Source organism: Plectrocnemia conspersa, unplaced genomic scaffold, assembly GCF_051122295.1.
Source record: "Plectrocnemia conspersa isolate PC_06_02 unplaced genomic scaffold, ASM5112229v1 ptg000005l, whole genome shotgun sequence".
Taxonomy (NCBI): domain Eukaryota; kingdom Metazoa; phylum Arthropoda; class Insecta; order Trichoptera; family Polycentropodidae; genus Plectrocnemia; species Plectrocnemia conspersa.
In genome coordinates, this window is record NW_028277169.1 from 19645513 (window position 1) to 19669183 (window position 23671).

General features: G+C 29.0%; 1 protein-coding gene across 15 annotated transcripts in view; it reads left to right on the forward strand.

The window, feature by feature from the left end:
• The window catches only part of LOC148235052 (uncharacterized), a 398703-nt gene that overhangs the window by 326361 nt on the left and 48671 nt on the right, over positions 1–23671 (forward strand). For all 15 annotated transcript variants that reach the window (XM_088185419.1, XM_088185421.1, XM_088185409.1 and 12 more), the window contains 2 exons: positions 12027–12155; positions 12227–12372. In XM_088185419.1, coding sequence (XP_088041545.1) covers positions 12027–12155; positions 12227–12372 — 275 coding nt within the window. The remainder of the gene's footprint in view (positions 1–12026; positions 12156–12226; positions 12373–23671) is intronic.

Here is a 23671-nt window from a genome sequence, read left to right on the forward strand (position 1 = left end):
CGACTCAATTATTACCTTAAATTATAGTAAGATCTTTATCATTTCCTACTTTTAATAAGAAGTGTTAGAGTTGGCCATAGCAAATAAATAAAAATGGCGTTTATTAATCGCTTTAACTTAGAAACGTTTTAATGAAAATTTACTTTCAAGTCTATCTATCTTTCTACATTTTTTTATAATAATATAAATTTAAGTTAATTAAGTAACACACTACAGTCCGCTCACGCGTTTTTGCGTGATAGCGAAACTTGGCAGTCAGTTCACTCAGCATTTTTGGGTAACTTAATATCGTGCAAATGTAATAAATATTTAAAATGTTATCTAGATGGCAATATATACATTTATAATTATATTTGTAACGTGAAATAATACCTTTTTGTCAAAACATATTTGAAATTGTCTATGTATAACAAAACTCCAACTTCGACCGAATAGCAATTATAAGCGTATGAGATAACATCTCTAGCTTTCATAATAAATAAACTATCAAGTAGTATGCGACAATAAATTTATTTTAAATGTCATATTCACATTCTCATTTGCTGGAAAAATTTTTGTAATACAAAAATAGCCTAATGACGATATTTTAGGAATATAAAGTAAATGTTTTGCGCTTTTGAACATAAGCCGATTTGTCGCATGCGTATGTGTGTGTGTAAATGTGAATTTTGGCTAACTTTTCTTATTCTTTGAAACTTTTACGAGTTTTAACAAAAAGCTTCAGTCGGCAAAGTTACAGCTTTTACGAGACTTTAATTTTCCGACCTCTTTGAAAAACTTATTCGACTCAAATCTAGTGAATATACAAAATATCGCCGCGACGAATTACCGTTTAATCAATATTGACAAACGTTTGCCGTTTATCACACTGTGCAAATGTTTATTTATAAATAAACGCAATAAAATGTTTTAAAGGCAATATTTCAACTCTTGAAAGCTATTTCAAGTTAGCGAATCAGAGAAAGGCAGGCTTCTTTAACGTCTAAACATATTTCATACTTTAATATTCTAGTTAAGTTATTTATGAAATAAATAATAACGTTTCAGTGTTCAGCGTGTGTTTCAAAAATGTACCTCCTAAGACTTTGTGCCCTTAATCCTCACTTGAACAATTTGATGAAGTTTTCATGGCTTTCTCTTGGCAATTCCTCCATCAAGGATTATTGCAAATCCTCGGCAACTCCAACTTGCGTTTCGATTAATCTCTCTCCCCCTCGAAATGCCTTGTTAAATTTAGAAAGCTCTATACTTCATTTGTTACCGGAATACCTTTAAAGCTTTTACTACCCTATTCTAATTTACCTCAAGAAAAACGCTTAATTTAACTTTTCATTTTTCACAACCGTTATAAAATATGACCGATAATCATTATCTATAAAATTATAAAAATAGACAAAAAATATATAACCCTTTACGCTTAAATATATAAATATTTTATAATAAAAAGCAATACAATTTTAATGCCTAATTTTGTATCCCTTTATTTGTTTTTATATACGAGAGAGAGAAAGAGCAGAAAGAATTTTTATATATGTTTGTTAATACATATTTATTTATTACATATAAATAAATAGGTACATACATACATTTTTATGTTATTGCCAGAATTCAACACGATACTTAAAACTGTGGGAGATAGTAGGTCTTGCCCATCGCGCTTTTTCTAATCTCATCTCATTTGCTAAAGTTTCAACTTTCTGTACTGTACATCTAGACTTTCTTTCTTATCTCCATAGTGCATCATACGGGCGCACTCGTCTGAGATTCACATACAGAATAAAGTTTATCATGTTTATTCAATTTCAGTATTTGTATCACAATAACTGTTATGTTTTGTCTATTTTCATAATAATTATTTTGTAATAAAATTCGTATTTTGCACTTTAAATAACACTGTTTGTCATGTACACTGAGTACAAAATTTTTTTGCACTAAAATAGAAAGTTTAATAAAATAAATAGTAATATTGATAATTTTCTGTATATTAAAAATGTGTTATTTATAAGTATTTTCGATATTATTTTAAAAAATAGTAAAATTTCTCGTTTTTACACATTTTTATTTGAAATAGATAGATTTTATGATTTAAATAAAATACAGTATCAAATCAAATTCATTAGTATTTTATACATATTCAATATTAACACTAACCACTATATTACATAATTGTCAATTTAATACCAAAAAAATAGTATTTTTTACTACTACGGAAAAAACTCTACTTTTTTTAATTTATATTTATTATTTAAAATCCAAACTACGCTTAAAATGAGTTACAGGAACCGAATCAATATCTAAAAAAATTCATGCCTGTTTTTATTTGTGACGACTGCACACAGATGCCCACGTTTGAAAGGGTGTTATTCTCAAAACTTGCGTTAATTTTTTGTGACCAAAATTATCATTCATCAACAAGAAAACAAGATAATAGCATAAATGATGGACCACACAAAAGCCCTTGTTACGACTAGAAAAAATAACACACAAGTGATCTTACTGTAAATATTCTATCATTGAGAAAATATTTCTTTGTTGCGAAACGATCATGGATATAATAAATCACCGAATCCACAATATTTTCGTTGCAATGCAACACGATCTTGGATAATTTCCATCAAGCCAATGTCACTTTCTAAAGGTGTATATCTATTTCGCTGTTAAAATAAAGGAGTACATCTATTGGCTGAATGATCGCTGTATGATTGTGATTGATCAGCAATCTTTGAAGCCCTGGATACTTATGCCTGGACTTCGATGAGGAGAAGGCAGTTACAAGTAGTCACTCAAAGAGACTAGCAGATTCACTCAGCCTGGCAGACAACCTGAGACTTCCAAACACGATCATTGCAGCAAAAGGAACTGCTTCCAGACACTCGCTACAGGCACTATAAGACTTCGGAGGATCTTCTACGAACATCATCCCTGCGCCAGCTTCTCCACCACCGCTCGGAGAAAACAACTCGCCATTTATCGTCTGTCGCAATTGTAATATAATCTAATAAAACTAACTAGATTCAACTGCATCTCACTGGCTCGCTCACCCTTAGAGTTTTCAAACCTTAAAGTATACTTATGTGATATAATTTATAAAAAAACTAGTTTATACTACTGGATGAAAATTTACGGAAAAAACTTATTTTTGATTATATATTTCAAACTTTTTTAAATATTTAATGTTTTTTGCATATTCAAGATAAAAATTTATTTTAGAACATCAAAAATAGAAAACAAAAAACTTTCTATTTTTTATTTTGAATTTTGGTAACCCTGAGGGGTGTGACTTCGCAGTCAAGAAGACGCAGGTGAAAACTAGTAAGAACTTTATAAGATTATATTACATATTGCGACAGATTATAAGTTGCGAGATGTTTTCTCCATGCAGTGGTGGAGTAGCTGGTGGAGGAATGATGTCAGTGGAAGATCCTCAGAGGTCTTTTAGGTAGCGTAGCAGCGACAGTATAAATAATCACTTATGGTCACAGATTTTACCGCGAGTTTCAAGAATAGGATCCCATACAATCGAGGACTTATCTGTGTGGTCCCCCACACAAGTATCGTAACTTAATGTTAATCTATGCATGCATGTAGATAAAAGCAAAACAAAATATTTTTACTTGACTTATCTTATTTTGATTCAATCAGAATAATAAATAATCAAGATCCAGGGATTTTAAAAGATAATAAAACTCTAAAGAATAATAGCCAATTACGTAAACAAGCTCTCGTCTGATTGTTTTCTTGTGAAACGTTTTAAAACGATTCATTTAAAAATAAAATACCAATTTTATAGAAGTTGCATTGCTTTATATTTGCATTTGCATATGAATTAAAAAATCTTTCACTTTAATTCCATACGCTATATTACTAAGTATGCTTATATTACACCAATTAGGAGCATCTACATCCTTTTTATGTCATATAGCAAAGCTTCACTATATATTAAACTCTGAAATTGTGTTACACTTCAAACAAACATTCGAAAGCGGAACATCCAAATTTAAATATGCACCGTTTGCCGTCGGATTATGCGGGTTGCGACTCGTCTGCGCGTATAATTGTTAATTAGAGTTAAAGCATTTGATTTGAAGGAAAGGAAGGCCTTCTCTTCTCTACGCGCCGAAAGGACGACGACCTTTGACTGTTTAATTGGATATTTTTATTATCGTCCCTGCGGCAGAGGTAGGCTTCAAACTCTGGCGATCCGTTCACCTGATTGCCGAGTCGTAAAACTTTGTAATTCAAATGTATCCTGGAACGTTTATGTCCCCGTGTAATATGATTCCAGGACCAAATTGCTACAAAAACGAGTCATTCAATATGACGTTTCGGGTCACAAAGGGCTAAATTTGTATAGAGGTGAAACAATTGTACATATAAATAACAAACAATTTATATATTGATTTATTTTTTTATTTCATATATTTTAATATACAAAAGTATAATATTTATTTAGTATACAATAGCAGTCAGTTAAAAATAAAGCTATTACTACTAACAGTGAATGAGTACCTCAGTCATTATTAATAGTGTTACTTAAGATGATAAATGAAGTACTTGTCAATGATGTCTCTCATTACTACTCATCCTAATAAAAGTTCACTATCGTGTTACTCTATAAAAGATAGACTTACATGTAAAGTGGGATATACATACATAGTTAAATAATACCATGTACGTATGTTAGCATAACTGCTTAAAGTGATAGAGTGTCATTGAATGAAGCTATATTCTGCTTAAGCGAATAGTATTATATTTTGATATGATATGTTAACTATATTTCATATCTCTGTTGCCTATTATTAAAGCGTTAATACCACTTTATTGGGAAAATAATATTTTACATGCATAATACAAATAAAATTATTCTTTGAATGACTCTTTTTAAAACTAATAGATCTAAAACTACTTACATTACCGTGGAAAACACAAATAGGCTGAATACTTTTTAAATTATAAACGTATTCTGGGAATTACTAAACGTATTATATATAACAAGCAGATAGTAAATCACACAGTATATGAATACAAAACGCTACAGAGCGCTACTAAAAAAATAGAGGGGAAACACTTCATCAAAAGTAAAACTTATCTCATGTAGTTTAGGAACATTTGTAAATAGACCAATCAAAGCACAGGGGACCTAATTTATTTTTTACTTATGCTATATTTCAATTTTAAAAAATATATAATACATAAGTATTTTAAATGTTACTTTCGTCTTATAGTTGTCTTACAATAAGGTATTTATAATATATAATACAATAAACAGTCACAACAAAAGCGATGGTTTTGCGGTTGATATTTTAGTGGTTAGTAATCAAAATGCTAATTTTCAACTTGGGGTGTACCCTTCGGAATACATGGGTATAATAATATAGGAAATATTTGCTCTAATTTGGCTTTTAAACTATGATAAATATATTAATTGTTTGCTGTCTAATAGATAATCTGACCTAGAATTGTTGTTCGTTATCCAAGCCTAAATCAACATTATTAAACATATTTCAAAATATTAAACATTAGGTAAATATGTATAAATGGTTGAATTATACATGTATATTTGATTGGTTATTTATTTTTAGTATTGAAAAACTTCAATGCCTTAAAGGTTATCATTCAATAATATTTTATAGGAAGCATCGAAAGCATTCATTAGCTTTATGGCAAAGCTAAAATATTGTGTAGCTTTGTATATATGTAAAAAAATAAAGTTATATATCAATATTTTTACTTAATGTTCTAAAATTATATTATTCAAAAAGCTTATAATAAAGATTAACCCATAACTAATAATTAGAATAATTTATCGTTTAATTTTGGCGTCATAAGTGTAACGCAACGACAAACGTATGTTAAATTAATAAAACATAAGTAATTTTCTGCGTTCAACGCGTGCAAAGCAAACAGAGCCCCAGGCTCTTGGGATTCTCGAGGACCCTCTATTTTCTAAAAGACTATCAAAACACACGCTTTCTTTTGAATAATTTACAAACTAAACTTGATGCTATATTTATACTATTCGTCGTTGAATAAATGTTGTCATTTTCTATTTCGGTTGAGTTTAAAATATAAATTAAAGCAAAACATATATATTTATACCTCAATCACTTTATCGATTATAATGGTAAACTGTAAAAACAATGGTATTTCTATTCAGCTCCCATGAAAACTACCACAATTTTTGATATCCTAATGGCGTTTCTGTCTCCAGGGGTTTAACGCACACCACAATGTTTGCAAAACGATCCAAAAGAATATTGCCATCCCTTATGTATATTTATAAAAAATAACCTTTCAAATGTATCTCTTCAAATTCATATTGGCCAACGAATCGAAAGTAAATTTAATATCAATCGAAAAATTTCTCTTTATATGGTAATGGATAGTTATAAGAAATGTGATAAATTATTAGAAATGTATTTTATTGTTTAATTGTGTAATTATAACCACGTCTTAAATTTCGTTTATTGACAAAAAAGTTTGTTTTGATAATGTAAAATATTGAACCTTGTACGAAATTTTCTCATTCTATTTTAAATCATGACAACTTCCAAAAAAAATTACGACAAAAATTTGTAGCACAAAACTCATCAAATTGTGTAATTCTACAATATTTACTGAGCCATATAATAAAGTATCTCGACTAACAAACAACAATACCACATTTTCCCGATCATTTCCAGACGTCCATTTGAAAATGTCGGTATTAATTTTGCTAATGTATAACATAAATCATCTTTATTTATATACATTCATAAACCACTTCCAATATTTATATATATATTTACTATTATCAAAATCAACAAGGAGTTTATAAAAGATTTATGAATAAAACGAATAGAGTTTTTTTCTGATATTTAATTTAATTTTAAAAATATATCTAATCTTAAATGTATTTTATACAGCCCAACTTTTTTTAAACAGTATTTAATTTATAATTATGTAGCAAAGGATAATTTTAACGCATTTTTTTAATATTGTTACATTAATTACATGATTTTATATATATTTTTCAAATATCTTCTTGTATATCGTTTTATTGAATAAAAGAGAGAAAAATTCCGTTTTCCTAATTTTAATGAAGCAATTGCTCCTTTGTTAAAAATAAACTGTAATTTAAAATGTATCTGTTAAATATGATTTTTTTATTATTAAAAACATTTTTTTTTTGTGTTTGGGTAAATAATGTAACGATCTTATAATTGTTTTAGAATTTTTCCCGACCTATGTGTCAGTAAGTTTATTTTCATATAAAGCAATATTATTTAGCGATAAATTATTATTATTGTGCCGCATTTTTTTCATATATAAATTCGTGTCTGCGTCTGAAAAGCCAGTCTTTTTAAAAATCGCATTGTACTCTGAAATTTGAACATCATAGCTAAACTAGGGTTGATTTTAAGAGGGAAGCGGCTGCCTTTTCCGCTTTTTCAATTCCCTTGATAAGAGATCGGATTGATCTTGTGTTTCAAATTAAGTATATTAGATGGAAGTGCTTAGCGGAAATAAATTTTTAATGAGTGCTTATGCAAAAAATGCGCTTATATAAGCTTTGCTTGATTAGAAAAGGTTTACTTGATAATATTGTTTTGGTGCGACTGTCAATTGCGAGATTTTGGACTGTGATGGGATTATTTATTATTGTAATATTTGCGTATATTATTTATGTAGTAGTAAAGGCTCCGAACATCCGCGATTTAATGTTATCTAAAATGAGTCGCATTCATCAGTCGCATTGTAGTATGTCACACTTTAAGCATTTCAATACAATTTTATTTTTTAATAAACAGTTTTATTTATTCTTTTAATTCGTTTCAAATAACCAATATTCGTAAATTTCATTTTACACTTCCATTCGAAGCTGTCCACGTCAATTCGTTACAAAACTGACAGTCAGCAAATTTTTCCGGTCCGCCGTATTAATACGATACGATTCAGCAACCGCGCACAAATACCGGCGACCATAATTCGCTTAATTCATATCGGGACACCGTTTCGTTTTAAATAAATAATCGAACGCATTTGGCCGTTCGGCCACAGATTCCCTCCATTGGGGGTCCATTGTTTGGATTGTAAAATAATTGACTTTTAACGCTGGCAGCGGGAATTGATCGCAAATAATGAGCTCATTACGGACCCGAGGCTACTCCACCGGGACCCAAAAACCCACCCCATTTCATATTATCTGTCAGTAAAATATTAAACCGAGCGTGTCGGTTAGCAGCCGGCCGATATTAAAATTTAAATATCGCGTGTAGTTAAGAAAACGTCGATTAAATATTTGAATAGCTGATTGGCAATCAGGCGTTCAAATATTTGATAGACGAGCTGTTTTCGGAGCTTATTTTTTCTGTACTATCTAAATTTAAGTTAAAAACCGATCTGGTGATGTACGGTGAAAATAAAGAAAATAAACTATATTGGAAAGAAATATAAATAAAGTGTTTCAACAAAAAATCAACTTCTTGAATTGATGTCTACCCTTTTAGAAATAAAACAATTTTAAATAATATATCATTAAGATAAATATGGGTACATATACATATGTTGTTAAAAAGGCAACCGCTTCATCGCATTGTCAAACCGATAACGTCAATACGATACAAATCACATAGAATCCATTTCATTTATGAACGGATATTGCTATTTATTTAGTCGGTTTTGTGAAGCACGTTTTAATAATTATAAAGTGATCTATTGATATAACTACACCAACTGAAAAAACAAATATTATTATTAAAAATTAACATTTGGTCGCTTTACGACAAAATATATAAATAGACAGTAAAATTTTCAATACATTTTTATTACCTACTTTTTTAATAAATATAATTTGCAATTTAAAATTGTTATATATTTAAAAGAAACTAAATTCAGAAAAAAAACTATTAGAATCATAAAGAAAGTAAATATTTTTAACGTACAGATAAAAAAATAGTTTTAGGCGTTTAAATATGGAATTAAATAACTAAATCTAAAGAAGATTTTTTAAAGCTATTATCTTAAATTAAGATAATTAAAAAACAAAAGTTTATTTTTAGGAAATGTGAAAACCTAATTAAGCTCAGTACAAAAATTGCAATTCATGTTTAAACATCATCAATATGATGTACAAGTCGGGGTTTTATTCAAATGTAAGCCTAAATACCAATTATTAAAAATGCCTCTAGAGAAACAAAAGGAAGTAAATATACTATGGATAATAAAATATGTAACGATAAACAGATGATCTTACAAAAAAACTTGCTATTAATTCTTCGGTTATTAGTCTTACTAAAAAATAGTTTTACAGTTTATAAAATATGTTATTTAACGTTTTCTCTTCTATGCACAATTTTTCCGATTACATATTAGAAAAATAAATCTTATATGTTATATTTTGTTAATTACATTTTAATGTAAAGACTACTGCTGTATATATTTATTAAAATCATTAAACTGCGGTGACAAAGTAAAACGCATGTCATATTGAACATTTAGTCAATTTCGATATTTGTTTTTTATTTTTAAATTGTAAAAAAACTTTATATATAAATAAATATTATACAAATTTTAAGTTGTATCCATAACTTTATCAATGACCTCACAAGCTTGAAAAAAATATCTACTACGTAAGCCAACCAATAGATCCTTTCTGGTAAATTGCTACATGAATGGGTTTTTTCTTTATTCATAAAAAAATTAATTTCAGTAAACAATTATAACAAGCGCTTTGAGACATATTCTTGAAAGTCAGCGTACTTATGTGTTATATCTATCAGCGTACTTATGTGTTATTTCGCTACTGTTTTAAAGATGCTGTGCTTGCTCGGTGAAGAACAGAAGATGCTTTGATTTTTTAGTTGGTAACTTGCTAGTTTGTAGTTAGACCTCTGGATTTGTTAATACATCTGGCATTGCATCAATCTAAACCGTTGAACATTTGGCAACCTTGCACTTGTCGCTTCGCATTCAAATTGTTGGTAATGTTATACATTTTGCAGTGCGTGTTCACAGATATTTAACAGTCGTTTAGGCATGTTCTTAACTAATATTTTTATTGTTATATACAATATAACAAAGGTTCACGAATTATCCATACGGTATGCTAATATATCGGCATATAGCCTTGCTACTATAACGGTACAAAACTTGGTTGCCATGTAAAAAACACGTGTCCCTGCCACCTGCACATTTGACATTGGAAATATTGTCAAATACTAGCATGTTTTTATCAAACGACTGGCTAGTGGGATTCAAAGAAGGATCTCCATTGTTCTCGTTATATGCTCAAATCGCATTTAAGACTTGATGGTTTTGAAACAAAATACATTTTTCCATAGAAATTTAATGCTGCATTATACAAAATAAATGTTACATTTTCACTAGGAAAGTACAGAAATAAATCAATGAGATTAAGGTACGAAAGCTTACCTCCACAAAAAAATATTTTATAGAACTCATTTGTGTTTTGGTTCTGGAGTAGTGTCATTTGCGTCATTGTTCTCTGTGATTTGCATGACAACAGTTTTGTAGTTTGGACTTTTAAATTCAAGTAAAATATCACTATTTTATTTTTTTATCACTATTCATCTCAGCAACACCGAAAACTATGGATTCGACATTATTTTGATCGTTTTTGACAGTTAATTTTTCTACCCTTCTCAACCCCTATAACGATGGGGTTAGCTTGAAGTTGAACGGCTTCCTGAGTATTAACGTTCATTTTAACGACACGTAAAACTATAGATTCGACACTTATATTGTTTTTTTACATGACTCCCCTTACATTTAGGGGCCTAAAGATGTTTTATGTGTACCAAGTTTTGTTGAAATTGCGTTCCATAATTATGCGAGAACATACACACAGATATATAAATTGTTTTTAAGGTATTTTATTGTCATGTAATGTCCCATCTCCTTCCTAAATTAAAAAAAATGGATTATTGCCGCTTCTCATAAAATTATGAAAAATCAATAGAAAAACCTAAAGTGTGTATGGCGTTTTTAACGCGTAATATGAGTTTTTCTCACATCAATTCAAATAAAAACTTTAAGCTCTACAGATAAATATACGTGTTACAGTAGAGAGTATTTTTGTGATATTAACCTTTTTTAAATTTATGTTGGCAAAGCTGTAATGACATATCATAAAATATATTTTTTATGGTAACTTTATATTTTAAATGCTGAATTCTAAAATTAGCCTTTTTGATATTTGCATAAAAAAACATGTTACTAAAATTTCAAACGTGTAGCAAAATAGGAAACCATTAGACCTGTAAAAACATAATGCCGACCGAATACACGAAAAAGGTAAATAGGCCCCACTTTCAAAAGCGAATAGCGTTCCAAGCTCAAGTGGTCCTATATAATTTCGTACCTTGTTAATCACGGTCGATTGAAACCGGGCTGAAAATTGACATGCTCGACGCCAATTTGCCTGCCGATTCTTCTCTGGGGTAGTACCGACCCGAACCCGACGAAATTCGCTGATTTACATTATCTTGCGGCTAGTTAATTTGTGTGTACCGGAGATCCTTTCTGCGCTTGTACACAACAAGGGTAAGCTTTACCTTACGCCTAAACAAACACATTGGTCCTTTGAACTCGTGCGACATTGTGACCAATTTGTACCAACAAAACGAATAACTGATGCACGATTACGCGGCCCTTTTGTCGTGAGTGACGTTCGAATCGCATCTGATTTCGTAGAACCAACCAAATCACTATTTTATTCATAAGCAATTACATCCATCGAATTTGTGATTCTAATGACCGTCTGTGTAAATTTCCTTACTACACGTTTGGTTTTATTATTCAGATACACATGTATATGCAGAAATAAATTTGCTTGTATAAACTAAGAAATCAAAGTCAGATACAGAAAATCAGTGACAGAGCAATACGCAATCAAAATTACTTTATAATTTTACATATAAAATAAATTATTTCATCTTTGTGGCAAAAATCGTTTGAACTTGTTTATTGTATATTTTTAATAATAAAACAATTATTAACTGTGCATTTTTTTTATCTATTTTTAGACGATGCGCCACTGATTACTTAGCACTATACCAAGGATCTTCTACGACAGATCTGCTTCTAGCGAAGGTGTGCGAACATAAACCTACAGTTTTAGAGTTCCCAGGACCAAATTTACTACTCGAATTCAGGTGCTTATTTAATAATATAAATAATAAATGTACACAAACAAATTGTCTGAATAAATACTTGTTTTTTTCAGTTCGGGCTATCACATACCACCGTTTGATTACAACGGCTTTATGGCTACGGTTGAATTTATGGAAAAACCACCAACCACAACGGCTCCGGCTGCTTTGAGTCTTAACTCTTCTTATTTCCCTGAATTTATAGCAACACCGCCACCAAGTGAGTTGTTTATGTTTTTATATGTAATACATATGTATAACTTTAATGTTGATATGCTGGTAAATAATTAATATATACCAATTTTGCGCATAAATACTTGAAAAATCAGGCTTAAATTGTATACTTATATATGTACATATTTAATAATATTGTACGACAGATATCCAAAAAGTAAAGATACACAGACACATTAAAGTTAAATATTATATTAAATAATTAGCACATGATTAGAGTGCAATAATAGAGTAAGCATTTAGTATTTGAATGGCAAAACTGCTGCAGTGTTCATTATGATGGTGTTATACTCGAGCAAATAAAGCTCAAAACGAATTTTTCACTTTATGAAATTGAAGCTTTCCAATATATTTTTATTTGAAGTACCAATAATTGTTTTTTAAGCTTCACAGTCCCAATATTTCTTTGTGCGTAAATATATTATTTTTAAAATTAAACGTGCAATCGCAATAGAATCGCTCGGTTATCTAGCGTTCATATTAGGACTTTTTATATCAATATTACAACTTACATTAAGTGAAAATCGAAAGAAAAATATCAAAACCGAATTTTGATTAATAGGAGAGCGCAAAAAACAATTATCCCTTCTCAGAAATCAAAAATCCACGTCAAAAGCAATAAAATCGTGCCGTCGCCGTCGCAGTGGGAACGCTCAGCAACGAGCGTTCCCATTGCAACAGCGTCGACATTATTTTGTTGCTTTTGACGTAAATTTTTTACTTCTGAGAAGGGATAATTGTTTTTTGCGCCCTCCTATTACCCAAAATTCGGTTTGAATCTCTTTTGACAAACACTCTTATATCATAAGTTCATATAAATATCGGCAAAGATAGCTATCATATTTTTAAAACATAGTGTAATATCCACGTGCAGACAAACTATTGAGCAATATGCGAGATGCGACGTCTGTCTGTACTTTTTCTTCCGCTTATCTTCCCCCAAGAAATGTGTTGGTTTAGCTAGTTAGTTTTTTAAACTTGACTATTCTTTTAGAACTTTCACTAGGTCAAATTGGGTTTGGTTAATTTATGTAGGTTAGGTTTGGGTTTGAAAACCAAATAAACGTTTCACAACTATAAAATTCAGTTCCATACACATTTTAGAGCAGAATATGATTTTATCAGCGCCTGTTAGTATTAATACATGTATATCTACTGGTAAAAATATATTTGAACTTCTCTAGTGAAAATATAACTTCACTAAAAAATACATATTCACTGTAACATTTAAATAATGATATGTATGTAAATGTTTATATTACTACGTATGAAAAAGTTAAAAACATAATTATACTAGGGCCTGCCAGATAAATAAAAATTTTGCTGGTAAAAATATAAATTTACCGGTGATAATGTATACCGATATGATTTCAATGAAATAATATATTTAAAAAAATATTTTTTAAATAGACGAAAGATTTGCTTTAAGGGGTAACTCGAGAATTTTTGATTTATAATTAAATACGTCTTTCAGCTTTTTCCATGGAGGGGGGCAATAGTATTTAAAAAAAAAATATTTATTTACTTATTTTATTTATTTATTTAGCTAATAATGCTTATTTTTCCGCTAAACAATTTTAAACTAAACATATATTTAATACATATAAACTTATAAACATAAATAGAAAATAAAAGTTTACTTCTTAATGCACAAAAATGTTTCTTTATTCCATTCAGGAAACCCGCTACATTTTAATTTTGCAGATTTTCCTAAAAATATTATTATACAAATTCAGACCTCTGTACATTATTCCACTGGCCGTACTCATTTTCTATACCTAAATATCATTAAAATGTCCCTATTTCTAGTATTAAATCAATATATATTAGATCTTAATTTCCTAATAAATATTTCTTGAACATTCAACCATTTTAATTTATCAATCATACTTCTACAGCTATTAAATTTATTTTTATTTAAAACTACTCTCCTTGCCCTATTTTGTAATTTTTGCAACATCATTTAATCTCATTTAATAAACATATTGAATATTTTTGCACAGTAATTAAAATGCAGCAACATGACCAAATTCAAGGGGGGAGAAATTCCCTTATCTGCCCTTTTCTACAAATAACATATCTGTTGTTCTATGGCTAGTAATAATAATTCTTTATTAATCAAGTTTTTTCTTATTCAAAATCATAAAATCAATTTAACCGCAAAAACCTTATCACTTTCAATAAAATGAAAAAGTAATAGCTTCAAATAGGGTATAGCATAAAATCTCAGGAGTAATCAAGGTTCAATAAACATATAAATAAAATTACATAAGAATTTAATAAGTTATATTTTTACGAACATGTGTATCTTGAAAACCTTAATTTCTTTTAGTGCTCACTTAACTTTGCATTAATAATTAAAACACAAATTATTTTTTAGAATAAATCAGAAAGCATATTTTGCCGTCAAAAGAACTTTAAAAATTGCTAATAAAAAAGCGATATAATTTTTTTTTCGTATGCCACTACTTATTTTTACAAACAGGGATTTTAAAGTCGTAAACTTAAAAAATAAAGTACTATCATTATCATGATATTTTAAAACAGATTGAAAGTAATTTTCCTATTTTATAAAGTGCTTTAGTAAATATCGTACTGCAAAGTTTTCTTTAAATTTATTAAAATAAAAAATAAATTGAAAGTAAGAAATTAATCACTTTTTTATGAAGAGAATTATAATAATTTAATAAACGATAAGTTTGCAGAGCTAATTATAAAAATCTCATTTTTCAAAGTCAATTAGTAGTATTATATACGCTTTACATTGAAATAACGCTTATTATTTAAGTAAAGTTATAATATATAAAATATTTTTTTATTAAATTTACAATACGTGAACTTGAATCAATAGTTTGTAATATAACATATTACAGTTTTAATTACATATTAGTTTATATAGTGTTTATCATCGCAGTATTGCGTCACGTAGTCTTCTTGAAGATCTGGTTGAATTCCTATGACTTTTTAATTGGACAAAATCTTACGTAAAATTAAAAGCGGCTGTTCTCAATCCTTTAAAAAATATCTTGGTCGATACTCGATGTAGCATAACTTTATTCGCTGGAGAACTCTTAAATAAAAAGTTCTTGTATATTTCAAATCAAAAACCAAATGGTGATTTTATGAAATTTCTGATGAAAATGAGTTTGAGTTACTTGCCTACTCTTAATCATCTGGCCAATGCGATTATTCGGAAAGGACACAGACATTTGTTTTTGCTTACTAAATATCATGTTAGAATTATCTTTGTGTAATAGCTACGCTTTAAAAATGTATATACTGTGAAATGCATATTTTTGGGTTCATCATAGCTGTCGGCGTTTTATTTCCGCCGACTGTGTCCTTCGGTCAGTGCTTTTTAAATAGTTTAACTATGCAACAGACACGCGTGCTTGTACTATTCCAACAGATAAAAACTTTAAGAAGAAGTTCTCGGAACAAAGTATCGATGTGTATAGTCTGATTTTGTAATGCGTAATATACACCGTTGTGCGTGTAAACCCACTCCATACGTTAAAAGAGGTTGTAGGAATGCGGCGTTCTTTTACAGCTGCTAGGTTCGTAGGCATAGTTCGCGAGACTTAAGATTCGTATCTGGCATGTATGAATCTTTACAGCATTTTTTTTTTTTTTTATAAAAGTTTATTTCTTAAATAGACATAGGTATAATAACATACAGATATATTAAATGCACAATACTGGTTCATAACCATTTACATTGTTTACAATTTGTGAAGTTATACAGTAACATAAAAAGAATAATAAATTATACGAGAGTATACTAATTTAAAGGAAAAATACATAAAACCTTTTTACAATCTTTACAGCATTAATAAAGTTGTGATGACCGTTCGCCTAAATAGATGACAACGCTTCTTAGACCGCTGTTAACGTTTTTTTCGGAATCGATTTAAAAGTATTTTCCGATAAAGATAGCGTGATAAAAGCATTCTGAAAAAATATAAAAAACATCTTTGTGATTTTTTTTAATAATCACGAGTTTTTAGTGCTTTTTTGCTCAAATAAAAATGAGATCTTCATTAAAACACTCTGAAAATGCTGCATTTACGCTGCATCCACGGAGTAAGGCTCTTCTTATAGTCAGGAGTCGACGCTCATGCCATTCTTTGCAGAGAGCCTCTAACCGCGCCCTTTAATATTTTTTAACTTTAAATAACGTAAATAAATAGGCGTACTAGAGATTTTATAAATCAATAATAAACGAAACGCTTGATAAATATGTTCTGGTCTTTGTATCTTCAGTCTTAGAATATTCCTTGTATAAATATAATGACGCCGACCTTAAATTCTCACAGTATTCTCCCAAAGGTTGAAACGGAGTGTTATTATAGTGTATGTATCTCAACTTAAATTTAATTTAATTGCTAAACTAAATTAACAAATACATAAGTCCAAACTCAATTGAACAGATTCCAAAAATATATAAATATATTATACATATTATTTTATAATGTCTTTAGGATGTCTTTAGGTACATGTCCGATTTTTAACCAAATCGTCTAGAAAGAAAGAGTAATATATTGTTGTCTCTGTTAGCCGCCGTATAGAATTTTGCGTGTTTTTGTTCAACCTGTACATCCCATGGGTGGTGCATGTGCGAGCATCTCTGTAAATTGCACGTCTCGCACGAGAAGATTGGATTCCAATCTGCTAATTCCCCCATGGGAACATCTGCCAACTGAACCCAAACGTGTTTTCTTTGCGGTACTTGCATAGTTTTTTTATATTCTGTAATAATTTAACGCTACCACGCGTTATTGTAGAAATGATTTATGAGGCATTTTCCTCTTTTTTCTATGTCATATCCATATCCGGTTAGGTATTTGAAACGCTGCTGTACTCATTCAATATTTTATTTCAAGTCAACGTGACAGGCTTAACCCCAATGCATTACAATGGAATAATCACAATCAACCACTATTGAGTAAGTAGTGAGACACCAGACGGAAATCGAAGTCTGTAAATCAGTAATATGTTATCAATTTTAAACTATAAGTATTGTTAACAGGCTTACGGTCTAGCTCGGTTTTATTTTAAATATTCACTACAACATTTATCTAGAAAATTATAAATTCTATAAAAACGATAGAAATTGAAAGGCAACAGGGTTCATATAGGATATGAACTTAGGTCTTTCGGGTATTAGTCACTGACATTTACCACTTGGGCCATTGTACTAGTATAATAAACTATAGTGAATGAATGTCTACTTTACTGACCATGACAAATTTGTAGAAAAACTTTTCTTAATACATGTCAAGTAAAATATTTTATAAAAAATATTAATTTTGTTGAACCTGTTTCCTATTCATATGGTTTTTAATTGTTTCGTGAATAATACATCAACGTCTTTTTTAGTTATTGAGGTTTAGCAAACTTTTAATTAAAGATCTACTTATTTACATAAAAAAATTGCGCAGAATTTTGATATTATTCAGCATTTTTGTACAAAAAAATGTTTGCTAAATAAAAAAAAACAATAAACAGTCTGATTAAATTAAGGCTCGCCGAGAAAATAAATGACATGACCAGAACGACGAGCCTTCTGATGAATTCTATTGTCTCACGAAGGTCCTTGTTAGTGCGAAAGACGTTCGCCGAAAGGGACTCGGAGTTTCTCAAACTTTTCCTCCATTCACATATTATATTATTTTTTATTAATAATTTATCTCTATTCTCGGATGATTCATAGTACACACGCCGCCCTTTATATTTTCCTGACATGCAAAACGTGTAGAGGGGTTCGAACACAAAAAAAATTTGACATTTTTGACAGGAAGATAAAGTTAACGTTTAATATCATCATTAAGCATAAAGACCGTTTTGTGCGAAGATAAACGACGGCTCAACAGGCAAAAGTTATTCTCTTGATGGTCACCGACGCGTGACGGGTTACGTTACCGTTTACGTTTAATCGCTTGTACGTTTCTTCTAAATCGATTGATATTTTGTTTACTTACTTATTTATAAACACGTAAAAACCGTGTACGTGACCTGAAACACATCAACGTATGATATTTATCATGAAATATTACGTAATATTAACGTCTAATAAAACATTAAATTACAGTATTTAACTGAAAGGTAAATTACTAATTAATAATATATTACCATCTACATAGTTAAAAAAAAAATTATTGTTAGCTGAAAAAAATACATTTAATCATGTTTTTAAACTTTTCTATGATAATTAGTGATAGATTCAGATAACCCTCCGTTAGGACCAGGGTTGATGGCTTAGTATGCATACAACCAAAGTACGCGATGTGGCATCCATGATGCTCAAATTCGATATGTGGAGCGCGTGGCACTATAGTGGTGATTTACTTTTGTATGATACAATTGTTCGTAGCGTTCACAAATATACGGTTATTTTGTCTGGCATCTCAGCTAAGCGAAGTATCCCTTGTTTTTAGAGAGCATTCAGAAAAAATCAGATCTCTACAAGAAAGTATATATTGAATTTGTAGCGAACAAATCGTTTTATTCTAGCCTGTATTAAATAATATACGATACGATCTGTCGATGCTCAGAGATTTTCAAATGCGTGCTATAGAATATGGAGTCGCGATTTCGTCCCTTACTCTTAATCGTTATAGCCAGCACTCGACAATGTTCCTCATGTCACAAAACTTTATTAATTTAATTTACTGTGACCAAAATGATCATCCATTAACAAGGAAACAAGACAATAGCGTAAAGGATTTAGACAACACACAGCCATCGTTACGACCAGAAAAAAAATCCATAAATATCACCGAGTTTTGTTCTTGAGAGAATATTACTTTGTTGCAAACAGTCACGGAAATGATAAATCACGGACCCACAGAATTCTCGTTGCAATGCAATACGATCTTGGACCATGCCCATCAAGTGAACGTCGCTTTCTAAAGGCGTATACCTATTTTGCTGTTCTAAGAGGCTGCATAATTGCGATTGGTCAGCAAGCAGCCCTGGATACTTGAGGAGAAGACAGTCACCAGCAGCTATTCGAAGAGACCAGCAGACGCCCGCCGCCCGTGGACAACATACTGTCATGGGCGCTCACATCCCGAGAGGAACTCCTCCATACTGAGCACCATCGTAGCAGAGAGGGATCAACTTCCCGTTTGAAATATATAATCAAATATTTTTGATTATATATTTCAAACTTTTTAATTTATATTTCTGCATAATAATATTTAACCTATATATTATTTCATAGCAATGCATATATTTTAAGTGATTATCGCGTTTTTTATAAGTAAAAATATTTTGATTTTATGTATTTTTTTATTCGAATATGATAATTTGTAGAAATATTTTTTTTAAATAATTTAAGTGATAGTAATTTATATTATATTTCCACATTACTATACATGTACTTTTTTAATATTAATGATGGTAATTTACCTATATGTATTAAAAACTATACATTTTTAGTATATTAATGCAATCATTTTTAGTGGGGAGGTTTTTTTTTTGTTTCAGGAGGAAAATATATTTATATTTTGTGTATTTTTCAATTAAAATATATTGAATATCAATGATGTTTTTTAATTATATATTTTTGCTTATTAGCATACTAACATATTTTTAAATATTCAGCATCGATATTGATCCATAAGCTTTTAAAATCCAATTATAGTAATTCAAAATATTATTATGAGATTATTATAATAATTAACTCCAATATCTTAGAAACCATATTTTTTAAATTATAAAAAAAAAATTCACAAATAAACAATTTATATATTTCTAAATATCAAAAATTAAAAATTATCTATTTATAAAATATAAAACTTTATACGTCAAAAATAGTATATTTATACAAATAAGCATAGTTTTTAAAAGATGATTGTAAAGCTGGAAAATTGTATAAAGTTACCTTCAATTTCATATATTTATTATCCATAAACGATTTGTAAATTAATTATAACGCGAGAGAATAGCATTGTTGTATTTTATAAAGACATATTGTTTGGTATCATATTTCATGGATATTTATATACATGAATATACATATATATATATAAAATTAATTTCACAGATGTGTATAAAAACAATGAAACTATAAATCTTAGCATTATATTTGTATTATTATAATATGCAGCCTTTAACACGTCTTTATCTGTGACCTATGGACAAAGATAACTACATTTTATCGTCGCAGGCATATCGATTTATGGCGAGATAAGAGCTACTATTTCAAAGTGCTCTTATACCATGTCAAAATTTTTCATACATAAATATATTCATATATTTTTCCTTGGAAGGCACTATTATTAATATAATATTATTCACCCCACATAAAAAGGACGTTAACTCGTAATATATCATAAACGTTCAGGTCGCGGTAACGCGACGCATAAATTATTATGTTATTTATTTTATTTACGCGTCCATTATTTTTATTATACATTTAATCTTCTAAGTCCTTAGCTAAAAAGTGTAAATAACATGTGGTTTTAAATGAGTAATATTACAACGCATATAATATAAATTATAATATACTTGTATCGAATCGTAATATTTTTGATCTCTTAAACTCGATATAAAATTTAATAAAATTAAAATCTTCAAACTTTTAGTCGTTGATAATCAATGATTCGACATGGTAATTATCAATGGTAATATACGGTAAATATTAAATAAATAAATTACGTTTGAGAAACAGTAGATGCGTTCAATTTGTCACGTCTACGTTTCTATTAACGAATACAAATTGGTTTCAATCAAACAATCCTAAGGAGATTCGCCATTAGTTACTTGCAAGTCTCTATGGTCGCCATCCAAGAAAATGGCTTTGTCAGAATGCCCGGGGACGAAATCGAATTTCGATTCGATAATTTACAGCCGCCAGTTTTATATAATATACTATAGTATTATTAAATTATATAATATATACTCGTGTATATTAAATTTCGAACGTTATTTGTATTCCTCTGGGAAAGGCAAAGCTGTCAGCAGTTTTGATTTATTTATTATATACATGATGAATTACATTATTACTTTTTATTTTACATAATTATAGAAACTAGGTCGAAACAAATCATATTTCCCGTTTTGATTTAAATGTAGATTATATTTTAATGAATGTTTTCTACGTGTCAAAGCATTATATAATTAAATCAGATTTCTGTGTGAAACTTTAATTAATCACAATTATAGTATCAATGTAGAACTACTGAAGGGTATGTTGTGTTATGTAAATTCTTTGATACACGAACTTGTATATAAAAACTTTGTATAAATAATATTATTACTGTTAATTCGCCATGAATACTAATAACATACAGCGTAATAAATCAATATGTTATCGTGAAACTCTAGCTGGTTAAATTTATTACCAAATTTCATTAATAAATAAAATTTATATGGGTTTTTAGCTTCACCTTTTTTATGTTTTTCATTTTGTTATATTTACTTTCTTTTAATTCAATTTTGCCGTTTGTAATAATTATATATATTATAACATTTACAGGTGACACTAATTGTTATCCAATTCATTAGATGTTCCAAAAAGACACAATTTTTGCTTAATAAATATAATTTATTTTAAAGCATAGTTTTTGGTATCGTAGTGATTTTTATAATATATTGTTTATGTTAGTTTATTACTGACCTATAGAAGTCTTTTGAAATGATTGTATTTATCATTTTTATGCGTTATTTTCATGGTATATTCATTATTCATACTGTGTTTTTTATAATGAATAAATTACCTGTTGTTTTTTCTAAGACGCTTTACTTTTTTTAGAATTATTATTGAACGACACAATTTAAAAAACCCCCGTAAGATGTTTCCTATTATAACAAAAATTATCAATGCTGAGATAAAATAGTTACATTATTATTTTTTGTTAACTCGGTGCTTAATATAACAGTAATAATATTATTTATTGAATTTTAATATGTGATAAACAATAATTTTGCCAATCAATAAGATTTAATAACTTTTATAAATCTTAAAAATTAAAAAATCTACTATTACATTAAAGATTTGTGATCAGGGATATTTTTTAGAAACTTAAATCAAGGAAAAATCATAGCTAAAACGTATTTGAAACATTATAATGCATTGTTACATAACAAAGACAAAGAAAATAATTGTAAATATATCTACAGCTATATAATTTTATATAATAATAATTTTAAAGAATAATTTCTATCAGGAGTATTATTTGATTTCAGAAACTTTTTCTTAACATTTAAATATTTTCGATTTCAGAAAACAGTTTTAAAGCATTTTCGAATCCTGTTACGCAAATACAGACTAGTACGATTTCTAGTGGACAATAACAACTTGTCTGTTTCTGCCTCAAATCATTAAAATTGCTTAAACAATCAAAAACTAAAAAGACTAGACTATTTCCAGTTATGTTGGGTAAATAATTCAGAATACGGCTGTACTAAATCAGGAGTATACTTTCTGTAGAAACCTTGTTAAGATATTTTTTTATTATTAATATATTAATCCAGGCAATTATTGTCCAATAAATTTTTACCTAATATATTATTAATTATATTATATAAATTATTAATTATATAAAGCATGCTGCTTCTGAATGTTGTTGATAATTTGAAGTGATCCGCTGGTTCCACTCTTCTTAATTTTTTTATGCTCAATTGCAATCGTTTACTCTCGATGGTTGTGCTGCAACTATTTGACGCAGCTACTAAAATGCCTAAATTAAAACTTTTTTAAATTCGAAATGGCGTCTATGATCTCACTCTAAGACTTTGATCTGAAATAATGAATTTTAATATTAAGGAGTTTTTAAACTTTTAATTCCAGATCCTCATGCCTGACTTTTTAAGAACTAGTGATACATAGAAGAAAATAGTAGCGCATACCTAATTTTCTTTGAGAGCTTTTCAATTTCGTCAGCTATTTTATGTACTTAATTTATCTGTATTTTTTATGCTACTTGTTTTAATCAATTTAATAAAAAAATCTCTAACAATATTGATATCACTTAAAGTCAGGATTTTGGTCGATACGACGATGATTATTTAAGCTTCTTTCCTATTTTGATAACTATAATCATTTCAGGAATATTTTATTGTATGCAGCAATAAATAAATGCAGCAATAAATAAATTTCGTGAGTTTAGACACAGCGACGGGATTCTGTGTTCATAAAATACTTATTTTCTTGTGTGAGAAATAAATTCATTGTTTCTATCAATGGTAGAAATCTCAATAATTCTTGAAAATTTCAGACAAGAAGGAAGGAAGAGACATATTTTCTGGAAGATGTATCCAAATTTATATTTTATAAA